Consider the following 12,667-nt stretch of genomic DNA (forward strand, 5'->3'; position numbering starts at 1 on the left):
CGCTCACTGAGTAGTTAGTACTGCTTGTGCATTCTGCTAGCATTACAGAGAGAATACAGCATATTATAAATGTCCATGAGAAAAGAGAAATACTGAATCAATGAGTATAAAAGGAAGACAGGGAGTGGGGTGGGCTTAGATTTCAACTGATAGAAAATAACTTTTTTTTTTTTTTAATCTCTTTTGGTGCTTTTAGGAATGCACAAGGGCAAAAGCAAGTTCTGTAGCTAACGATGAGATCAGATTCTAAAATAATTGCTTTGGCTTTTGTTTCTCAATTTAAGAGTTGTGTTTCTAGACTATATTAATGAAAAGGCTCTTGTCTGATATAAGGTGGAGACCAAGAAGCCTTGAAGCTTGCTGCTAAATATAATTCTTAAATTTTTCTTTTTCTTCAGCTGAAAGGAAATGATTTTCTATGTTTTGGGTCTAGAGGTTTTTAAAACATGGCATTTCGGGATCTATCAGCTAGAGTCACATCATATTTACTATGGAATTCTTTGTCAGGAAAAAAACTTACCAGATTTATATTATAGAATTTCATGCTACAGAGAGTCTTTGAAAGAGGAGCATCTTATACAAATGTTTGAAATAGTTCTTTGTGTTTATTTTATATCCTGCTGAAACGCAACATCACACAGGACTGGGTAGTTTATAAAAAGAGAACTCAAGTTTATTTACCAGGAACACTAAATGTTTATCTAGCAACACATGCAAACACAAAATTGTGAATATATTAAATACCTTGAGGACAAATAGCTCTTTCAGGTCCTAAGAAAGTAGTATGTGCCCAGAAATGGCCATTTTTCACACGGGACTGGTCATTTGACTGACCTACCACAGCTTCCTGGCGTCTGGCTCTCATTTACAACTTGATAGCAGCTGTCACAATGAAGGAACCAGGTCCATTATCTGATTTGTTTCTGTCATCCCTGCACTCACGAGTCCATTAACAACAGGGATATGTGTTTTTTAAATTACAGAATTAGTCATACCTCCATTAAAAGAGGAGACCTACAAAGTGAAATGAAGCAGCCTTGTACGACATTCCCTTCCATTTCTCTGTCTAGCGTGTCACTGATCGCACCAGAGATCGTACGGGGAGCTCTCTTCTCAGCAGGCAGGCCCTCGTCCGCTCTAGCCTCCTGCTGAAACCAGAACAAGGCCCACGCCAGGCACTCAGTAAACACGTGTTGTCTTCCTGAATCTCAGGAGATGAATGAAGGAGACCCAGAGCAGGGGCTCTTGGCCAGGCACAGGTGTGGTGCCCACCCAAGACTTCATGTCTGGGGCTCTCAGGCCAGTTTTCTGTCTTTGGGCTGTCTTAGACTTAACAACTGGCTCGTTTGAAAGGAGGAAGCCCAGAAAGTTTGATACCACTGACTTGTCTGGACTATGAGTGCTTAAGGCCTAAACTAAGGATACAAGCTGCTTTGCTGGCTTTCCCTTTCCTCTCTTCCCTTCCCCTCCCCTCCTTCCTTCCGTGCTTTTCTACTTCTCCTTCTTTTTCTATTGAAGGACAGCTATAGATCAGGGAACAGAACCTTTTCTTGAGGAAAATGGACACAAATTCTCTAAATCTTCTCAATTCAAGTCAGCGACAGTGGTACTGGTGAGACTTGTTCATAAAACGTTCAAAAAAAAAAAACCAAATCAAGTAAGTATTTACAAATCACTGACAGGTCACACTGGATCCACTGAAAATTGTCACAGGGAACATGGGACTCTTTGGGACCTCCAAGGCATTCCAGCAATACTATATGTCATGGCTGCCCGACAGCAATTATGTCTGACAATGTTAATTCAATACAATCTTATTTCTGTTCTAGATCTCCCAAGGTAGGGCTTCCCTGACACTCTCGTCTAGATTAAGTCCCCCAGCTCCGTGGATACTTAGCATCTGTGCTTCTATTTTCCTAACACTTTATCACAGTTGACTGTAACTCATTGTCCTTCATTAAGTTCCCCCTAGGGTAAAAAAAAAATGTACTCAATTGAGTAAGAAGCTAGACACATACATTTTTTACCCTAGGGGAAATTTTTTTTTTTAACCCTAGTGAATTGAATTAGTAGGTTAGGATCATTAGCGTCTTGGGATAGCCTGAAACATTAGGCTGTGAAGTCCAGACACAAACATATTCAGGTCTCACTTTTATGGAACGATAGCGATGCTAGTCTTATATTTGCATTAGTAAGCATCCTCCAATACTTTAGTGATAAGAAACAAAAAAATGTTACAGAACAAACAGAATGCCTGCCTCTGGTCCCATCAGCATCTCCCTCCCCACATCCTTTTCTTCCTCTCTCCGGTTCTCACAGTCTATAAAGTCTTAGAAGTTACCAGATGTTTGGAAGGGGCTGCCCCACACCTCCTAGATTTTAAAGTAGATGCAAGACTTATTGCCACTACGTAAATGGAATTTTGGCCTTAACTTTTGCGCTTCTGAGCTGGGTGTAATCTGCCCCCTGGCCCCTTGTCAAACAGAACAGCTCTTATCTGTGGAGTGTTGGTATCAATGCCAAACACTCAAAATAACCACAGGATAGGACCGAAAACAAGTTCTGCCCACAAACGGTTTCCTTTTAGGAAATTTTAATTTACAGAAACATTTTCTGGGAAAATGCTTTTGCATTCAGGCAACATTCAAAGGCTAGGCTGGAATCCGCTGAGTATGAATTGACAGCAACACCTGGGGTAGCGTCCAAGCTGTGCCTGTCAATGCCTCAAATTACATTGTTCTCTTCCTGCATCGTGCCTGGTAGTGAGAGCAGACCGCACCCCACACTTGGGTCCCTGGGGTCCTGCCCAGCTCAGGGGAGTGGCCTAGCACGCCCATCCACTTAGGTGTCCCAAGTTGTGGCTGGGCTGGGCTCCGTCCTGGGGAATCCCACCTGCTTCCAGAAAGCAGCCAACAGTTCTGGCAGAGATGAATTGAGTGAGCTGAATTTCATGTTCTCTAAAATGGGTCTAGAAGCCTCTTCTTCAAAGTTGTCAGCAACTTTTCAAAAAAAACCCCAAAAGCCCTTTATCTAAAGCTCTTTTTCCTACAGTAGTTAGTTGATCAAAAATCTTTGGAAAACCCACTCTGGGCAGGGGCACAGAATTAAACGTCCTCAAGGAGAACTATGGAAATGCCTCCCCAGAAGACTCCTGATTGCTTTCTAGGACTACAAAGAAATGAAAATGGACAAACTACAGAACTTCAGAAGTGAACGGAATGCCATTAGGGTTTTTAGCTGAACACTTAAGACATTTCACTTTGTCTGTGAATTGCCTTTCTTTTGACAAATCCAACAACAACTGAATTCAAAACAATTACAACTCATTTGCAATTAATTTGTGTCATGATAAAGATTATGAAAATGTGCCACCGGTTCAGTTCTTGCTTTTATTGACTGTTCATTGCGTGGTGCTGTTAACTTTTTCAATGAGCACATAATTTAAAAATAGAACACTATAAAAATGTATAAGCTGGGGCATGAATGTAGGGGACAGAAATGGTGCATACGACTCACAGCAACAGGAGGGAAGGGGATTGATGAAAAGATGGTAGAAGCCCAAGATGCCAACAGAGAAAGATACATACAGATGCCAACCAGAGAATGGGCTTTCGATATAATTACTGTTGGGTTACTGACTTGCTCCCTGGTCTTCTCTGCTGCATTCATGAACCTCCTGAAACACTGTCATCTTAGATGCATATGTGTGGAAAACAGAGTTGGCACATTTGACTGATTTATATAATCAACTTGTGAACGAACACTTCACGTCGGGACAAGTATTGGCAAGAACATATTTTGTTCCAAAAGTCTGTGTTGGTGACCAATTCTCAGTGCCATAGCAGAACCAGAAGAAAGAAAGAAGAAGAAGGATTTTTCTCACTGATATCTAAGACTAATAAAAAACCGTGAGGTAGGGTATGAGATATATTAATGGAGGGCTAACCACCAGGTTCCCTTTTCATTAAAGTACAACCAATGCACGGTGGGTTCAAATTTTAGTTTTTAAATCAAATGGCTTTCCAGACATTCAATTCCACATCTAACTGGCAACCAGGAAACCCAGTTGAATGAAAGTATAAAGATTTGTTTTATGTTAAAATAGCCAACCAGCACTGAGGAGAAAAAGCCAAAAAGAAGTCACTGTCGCTCTTATAAATTAAAAGCCTATAATCTCATCCTTAATCATGTCCTGCTCCAAGTAACAAAATCCACACAACCACTTTCATCAATAAGGTACAGGCTAAGCAAAGACAATTTAACTGTGCTATAAGTTCAGGTAGTTTCATCCAAAAAGTATGAATAATCTGCGTGACTCAAAGTGGGATGCTACAAGGTTTAATCTGTTTTTAAAATATGCAAATATTTTTAGATTTCTTGATGAGAGTACTTTTTGATTAGCATTATTTGGTTGGAACGTCTTTGCCAAAATTAATCTAAATATATATTCTAGAAGATCAAGTTATTCTTATATTTTAATTCATACTCCCATCTAAAATTTTAGCAAAGAATCATATCATGTTTGAGTTAGAAGGGTACCTTAATGATTAACTTTTTAAAACACTTCCTCATTTCTCAAATAAAGTAACCCAAGATCATGCAAACAGATTTTATACTCCCACTACAGGGAGTAGAGAACAGCATTTCAATTTATTCTCCCTGAAATGATTTCTGGGGTTTTGTTAAGATGAGTTCCATTTGAATCTACCCACTCTCAGATCTTTTTTTAAAACTTCAAAACCATTTTCTTTGGCGTTCCTAAGCATAACAGCACGTTAGCCGGTGGGTGACACATCCAAAGCCGAAGGCTTGTAACCTAAGCACATCTTCGTACAGGGGGCTTAGGTTTCACTCCATTCCAACACGTCTTAGATCTTTTCCCCCCTCCTACCCGAATCTTAGATGTCAGAAGGCCTGAGGCGTGCCTTCTGGTTTCGAGGTTTGCAGAAATGATGCCGCCGACAGATGTCGCCAAGAGCGCCACTCCGCCTGTCACCGCGCAATTGCAAGTCAGTGCCATTGAAATACTTTTATTTTTGAAGGCCATTTGACAGAGGGGGGAGAAAACACATTTACTCTCTCAAGGCCTCTGTGTTTTCCGGGGAGAAGCCTGCCTGTAAAATGTGTCCTTTTATCCTTGGAGAGCAATTTGGGAAATATCTTTTGACAGCGCGACTCCCTGGGCGATTTCTGCAACCCCGGACCTTGCCTGCATCTTCCCCAGCCTCTCTCCCGCTACCTTCCGAAGACCGCAAGGCTCTGCGGAGCCGGTGCGCTGCAAGCATTCTTCTCCACAGAGTGAGGAAGGAAATTTGCATATTTTAGCAAAAATATTGAGCTCGTTTCATCATGGACGTTTAAGGAAGGAGTTGTTTACTAATATCTGTGACTACGATGCGGTAATGCAAATAAGAACCAGTGCTGTGGATTTGTTTTTAATGAGATTTTTTGTTCCTTCCCCTAACTTGTCCCTTTCCACAGGAAAGCTCCCAGAAATTCAACGAAGATACCTTTCCCTTTGCCAGAGAGATCAGCGAATTCAATACAGGACCCTCCTTCACAATATACTATGATTTCTTCTTCTGCGTCTAATTTTTTGGATTTAGAAAACGAAGAACAAAGGCAAAATCATGTTAAAAATCGGCTTAAAGCTACTTCCTGGTTCTGCATTGAATTCACTTGGTCTCTCTACGTCATCGCAACGTCGGAGCCGCGCATCAGGCCCACCACCCCGTCGGAGATCTACGTCGGCGTCATGACGTCACAGCTCCGCGGGAACGCCCCCTACCTATGAACAGGTTCCATTCGGTGTCCAGATCAGCCTGGTTGGCCAGGCAGCCCTTCATGACGTTGAGGCAGTAGTTCTTGCAAGGTCTCACGGTGGGAAGACCTCGGCAGTACGGGCAGTAGAGCATCTTCATGAGGGCTCGGATGCACCCCGGGGTCGGGCTGACCTGCCGAATGATTGAGAAGAAAAAGAAAATCAGAAATAAGAAGGGATGGAGGGAAACAAAGAGAAGATGGAACTCATTTTCTCCTTAAAAAGGCAAAAAAAGGAGAAATGGCTCTGAGAAATGCCAGCAGCTACTAGGATCTTAACCCTTTGTCATACTCGATCTCGAAGCCAGGCAGGTCGACGTGGTAATGATCAGTTTTCGTGAGGTGTCCCCGTCCACCTTTTGATATCTGTGTCATTGCAATACAGCCCTGAAACCTGGCCGCTGTTTCATTGCAACAGAACGTGAAATGAGATAATGCACGTGAAAGCAATTTGCAAAGTTAAAAGCTCCATAAAAATGTAGGTATGATTAAAGTTTAATGTGACACCTTTCGAAAATTTTCCAACTGGTTATTTGACCCTGTTTCTAAAGGAGGCTGGCAGATCTACTTCCTTTGTAACTAACTTTTTAAAAAGGATCAATATCAACTCGTCTGGCATTTCTAAGACCCAGGCCTGCTTAGAAGCACTAGGAACGGCCCAGGCAATGTCTTCAGGCATTTGAAGCTTTGCGGTTCTGGGAACTTTGTGGAAAATGGACCCAGGGTTGAATGTAGGAAGAAATCCTCGCAGTACTTCACAGGAGCTTTAGCCAGCAATGAAGTGGCATTTGCCTTGAATAAGAAAAGCTGAGGGACTTCTAAGTTAATCGATTCTAGGCCAATAAAATATTTTTTGGACTCATTGAAATTTCTTTTTTTTTTTTAAAGATTTTATTTATTTATTTATTTGACAGACAGAGATTACAAGTACACAGACAGGCAGGCAGAGAGAGAGAGAGAGGAGGAAGCAGGCTCCCTGCTGAGCAGACAGCCGAAGCAGGACTCAATCCCAGGACCCTGAGATCATGACCTGAGCTGAAGGCAGAGGCTTGACCCACTGAGCCACCCAGGCATCCCTCATTGAAAATTCTAATTTGACTTCAATTTGACTTCTCATTTGACTTTCCAGAGGAAAGATTATTTAAAGCAGCATGAACCAACGACAGAAGAAGATACAGAAAGCTCTTTTTATGACTAGACACAAAATTATTACCATATTTATCTGGTCAGTTCACATAATTTTGGTGTCTTAGTTAAGTAACCATCTGTTGCTGATCTTGTGTTCCAGATCTGAGAAAAAGCCTAACTTGTATCATTTGGATCTGTTGGAGAGTTACAGTCTTATCAGACAGACCTGGGCCCACAGGTGGCATTTCCATGTTAAGAACACGTGGATACTGACAAAGCATAACGTCAAAGTAAAGGTGAGACAATAAAAGGTAGTTCTGTGTAAGGAGGTACTTGCCACTACTAGAGCCAATCTCTGTCGTTTTATTCTTTACTTAGAAACCTCATGTGAATTTGTTTTTAACTTTTTAACTTGAGTGTAGTTGACACGCAATTTATATTAGTTTCAAGTGTACAACATAGAGATTCAGCGTCTCTATACTTTATGCTGTGTTTACCTTAATGTAGCTACCATCTGTCCCCATACAAAACTTATTACAATACTACTGACCGTATTCCCTATGCTGTACCTTCCTGTGGCTTATTCATTCCACAACTGGAAGCCTTTTTCTCCCATGCCCCTTCACCCACTTTGCCCCTCACCCTCTTCCTTCTGTCAACCATCAGTTTGTTCTCTGTATTTAGAGGTCTGATTCTGCTTTTTGTTTGCTTATTCCCTTGTTTTGTTTTTTCAGATTCCACTTATGAGTGAAATCATATGGTATTTGTCTTTCTTCACCTTTGAGGGTTTTTTTTTTAAGATTTTATTTATTCTTTTTTTTTAAGACTTATTTATTTATTTTATTTCTTTGACAGATCACAAGTAGGCAGAGAGGCAGGCAGAGAGAGAGGGGGAAGCAGGCTCCCTGCTGAGCAGAGAGCCCGATGTGGGACTCGATCCCAGAACCCTGGGATCATGACCTGAGCCGAAGGCAGAGGCTTAACCACTGAGCCACCCAGGCACCCCTATTTATTTATTCTTAAGAGACATACAGAGAAAGAGAGAGAGGCAGAGGGAGAAGCAGGCTCCCCAAGGAGCAGGGAGCCTGATCTGGGACTCAATCCGAAGACTGTGGAATCATGACCTGAGCCAAAGGCAGACACTTAACCATCTGAGCCACCTAGGCATCCCACCTTTGAGGGTTTTTTGGTAACATTCTCTTACTGTTGTATACTGACAAAGCCCTTAAAACATTGTTTCAGAAAATAAAGCCATTTACTTAGGCACTGAAAATTCTGGTTGTTCTTTTGATTTTTTTTTTCATTTTCTTTCCAAAATTGTATAGACGTTTTCAAACATAGAGAAAAACTGAAAGACTGTTATAATCTATACCTATAACCTCACTTAATATTTTCCTATAATTCTTTTTTCATATATCCTCCCATCCGTCTATCTATCCATTAATCTAATCTTACTTTTTATGCATTCAAGTAGTACCCTTTTGAATTTTACTTTTCCTTGTAGTTTAATGCTGGCTTTAATAAAAATAGCATTGACATGATCAACAACAGAAAGTTAGCATATTAAGTACTCCAAATCAAAAAGTACAGTAAAATAAAATTGGCCTTAACGATATTTAGAGAATGGCTTAGTATCCATTAATTTTACAACTTATCTTCCAATGAGAGAATGAAACAAACAAACAAACAAACCCATGAGAACAAAATTGAAGGGTCTGGTGACTTTTAACTTGAACACACATTTGTGTCACAATATCATCTCCCCCAGATGAGGTATTTTGTGAAAACACCAAATTTTATCCACACTGAACAATATTATCTTAAAACTTTCTTGCATCCCCTTGGATCCCAAGTCATTCACAGAAAATAGAGAAAATAAATCTGTATTCTCCATATAGGATTTAGGTGGAATTTCAGATTCTTGTGCATTTTACTTATTTGATATGGTGGCCGTCCTATAAATTTGTGTCTGTAGGATTTTATTTTCCATAGCCATGTGACTTCTGTTCTGACCCTGATGCCTTTCTCCTGGAGTCCAACCCTATTTTCAGGTGAGCTGGCTAAGGAATTTCCTCCATCGACTCTGTGTATTTTTGGTTTTCTGGCTGTTGGTATTACACGGTGCTTTGCTTCTTCTCCCCCAGTATGCCAGTGTAAACTGGCAGCATTTGTCAGTAGTAGGGATCTCTTAGGCAGTGTGGACTCTGTCATCATTATAACCTGAGCTGCTCTGCAAAACATGCAGGCACTGTGATTATGATTCGGGTGCTCAGTAAGTGCTTTTGAATTGAACTCTCTATTGTGTTTCTCAATTTCTGGGCCACATTGATATTCTAAGAAGAAAAGACAGATAGTTGTATACATCTTAGCATTCAGTTGTTACTTTTTGTTTTCAAAGGTAATTATTGATTGCATTAATTCCAAAGCTTTTTTGTTTTGTTTTGTTTTAAAATTATATTGGAACCAGTACAGTTTTCTCAGTCTGACATTTTAGAAGAGTTTCCAACTCAAGGTTGCAACCAACAGAGAAAATTGAACAGCCTTAATAACCCAAAAGAACAATGTTGTTCAAGTTAAATGTGACTCTTTCAGTACCTTTGGAAATGACATCCCTCCTGGTCAAACAAAGGGCATTTGAAGAAGAAGAAAATGGAGTGCGGAGGATCAAAGTTTAAGCTTTCATGTTCACAGGCGCGTATTTGTTGAATTGACATAACTGCATGTGTGAATTAAAATAAAATAACAAAATCATCACTTCAAACTGAAGACTTTTAGAAGTAAGCCTCTGAAAAGAAGGTTGCTTTAAATGCCAGTTGTGTGAGGGGTGTTTCTATTTTAAAATATTTTATAGTGTTTTATAATGGTGCGCTAGCGATTTAAAAAAATGTATCTTTTTATTTTGAAATCAATATAGACACACAAGACGCTGCAAAAACAGCAGAGTCCTGGGTACCCTTCCCTCACCAATGCCACTTGATAGTGACATTTCCGAAAGCTGTGGTGTGGGGCACCTGGGTGGCTCAGTTGATTAAGCATCTGACTCTAGATTTCAGCTCAGGTCTGTGACCTCACAGTCGTGGAATGGAGACCTGCGTTGGGCTCCACACTCACCGTGGAGTCTGCTTGAGATTCTCTCTCTCCCTCTCTCTCTGCCCCTCCCCCTTCTAAAGCTCTTTCTCTCTAAAATAAATAAATACATCTTTTTAAAAAATAGCCATAGTACAATATCAAAACAAGGAAACCGACCTGGGTATGTTGCCATGAACTAGTCTACAGCCCTTATTCAGTTTTCATGATTTTTTCAACCGGCATTCGTTTGTGTGTGTGCATTTGTGTGTACACATCTGTGCAATTTTATTCCATATACAGATTTGTGTCACGATACCACAATCAACCTAAAGAACCTTTCATCACCACAAAAGAACTCCTTGGTGCTACTTCCACACTACCCCTGGTTCCTGTCACCTGGCAATAATCCATTTTCCATCTCTACAATTATATAATTTCAAAAATGTCATATAAATGGAATCACATAGTTGTCATCTTTTAAACTTTATTTTTTTTTAAACTGACCATAATGCCTTTGAGGTCCATCCAAATTGTCCCTCATTCCTTTTTATTGCTGAGTAATATTCCTTTGTTTGGATATAACAGCATTTGTTCAACTCTTCATTCACTGAAGGATACCAGGGTTGTTCTGTTAGTTGGCTATTAGAAATAAAATTTCTATGAACATTCATACATAGATGTTAGCATGAATGTTAAGTTTCCATTTCTCTGGGATAATGCTCAAGAGTGCAACTGATGGGTCAACTCCTTGCATCTTGGGTTGAGTCCTTCTGTTAACTTCTTTTGAAGCTGTTTGTATATAAGGACATCAATAATCATTTTATAGTTGGCATTATAACTGACCAGTTTTTGTAATCATACAATTTGTAACTAAGTTTTCTTGTAAAATAACAGAAAAATAAATAAAATAACATAAAAATAATTGAGCTCTTAGTTTGCAACCTTGTGCTTTTCTGTTGTTTGTGTTTCTTTTTTAAAAGGTTAAACCAAGATACACTGAAACATGACAGGAAATACAAAAGGAACCCTTTTGTAAAGTTGTACTGGGAGAGAGAACTAAGACCTTCTACTTAGCTTCTCACCTATATCAGGATGTTATAGCAAGTAATTCTTAAATTTTCTAAATGTGGTTTGTGGAATAGCACACCCTTACCCATATGATAGCAATTCATTTCAGGTCTTTAATACATGTTAAGACTTTTTTGTCACGGGACCAACATTTATGCATTGATGCTCATGTTAGCAATTTCTAGTAGTAGTCAATGTAAAATAACTCTGTCACTTAAAATATTTTTAGAAAACAAGAAATGTGAAAATTACAAATCTAAATTTATACTCAATAAATATATATACATATACATACATATATACATACATTTATACACACACACACACACACACACACACCCCTAATGAGTGCTTGTTTCTATGGAAATCATGCAACCAAAATAATCAAATAAACCTATTTGACTTCTGCTCCCATAAGACAAACAAGTTAATGTAAGTAAATTATTTAACCAGAATAAATTAAAAATGTGTTTTAAAGCAAGAGTCCATGCCATTCTCCAACCTACGGTTGTAAGAAATGATGAGATGTTTCCACTCATCCTTATAATATATCATGAAATTGAAGTGTCTTCTGAGGTCCTTGAGAATGATTACATTAAATTCAAAGTAGTTTCATGTTGAGTAATTTTAATTTTTTTTAACAACCTATAACCTATAAAAAGGCTTTGTAGGAAGTTCACGAGAACCTCAATTTGTTTCTTTGTTCAGTCATGCAATTTTCATTTATCCAGCATTTAGGGGGATGAATAAGGAGATCTCATACCAGTGTCAGGATTCTCAGAATACATTCATTTCCAGATCACTTCAGGAAAAAAGTTATGTCTCAGAGAATTGCACTGGAAAGGGAACCCATGAAAGGGCATTTAGTTTAGAACTGAGAAGTAGGAGTTGTCAGGGAAGGCTTCTAGAGAAAGCCAGGTACCAGATATCTGTAAGATAATTATAGAAGATGGATGACATCACAGAAATGGTGGAGTAGAGAATGCTGAGAATCAGTCCTTCCATTGAAGCAATGATTAAGCTCGCAAAAAATGGAAGATTCAGCTTTCTCAGAACTTTGAAATTTAAATTAAAAACAAACAAACAAACAAACAACAACAACCACCAAAAAAACCTTACAGCAGCCAGGAGACTGCTTAATAGAGACTGCTAAATTTCAGTAAAAAGGTACCGTGACACATCAAGCCTCAAGATATTTGTAAAAATTGCAATCATATGAAGTCTCTTCTCTGACTACAATAGAATGACACTGGAAATTGCTATCAGAAGGAAAATGAGAAAATTCACAAATTAAACCACAAACCTTTATATAATCAACAGGTTAAAAGAGAAATCACTAGGGAAATTAGAAAATATTCAGATGACTTAAAGTGAAAACACAACATACAAAAACTTACAGCCATAAATGCCTACATTAAAAGAGAATATCTCAAATCAATAACCTAATGTTATACATGAAGGAATTAAAAAAGAAGAGCAAACTAAAGCCAAAATTAACAAAAGAAAGGAAATAATGAAGATTAGAGTGGAATGGAGAAAAAACTTTGGTTTTAGTTTGCTCTTCTTTTTTTAGTTCCTTAAG

The 12,667-nt window shown here is 39.0% G+C and overlaps 1 protein-coding gene across 1 annotated transcript in view; it reads right to left on the reverse strand.

Moving 5' to 3' along the window:
* GPC6 (glypican 6) overlaps positions 1–12,667 on the reverse strand; it is a 1,082,024-nt gene that overhangs the window by 337,363 nt on the left and 731,994 nt on the right. Inside the window, exon 4 of the mRNA XM_080798519.1 lies at positions 5,789–5,954. Within this exon, the coding sequence (XP_080654645.1) occupies positions 5,789–5,954 (166 nt within the window). The remainder of the gene's footprint in view (positions 1–5,788; positions 5,955–12,667) is intronic.

Source organism: Martes martes (assembly GCF_963455335.1).
Source record: "Martes martes genome assembly, chromosome: 3".
Taxonomy (NCBI): Eukaryota; Metazoa; Chordata; class Mammalia; order Carnivora; family Mustelidae; genus Martes; species Martes martes.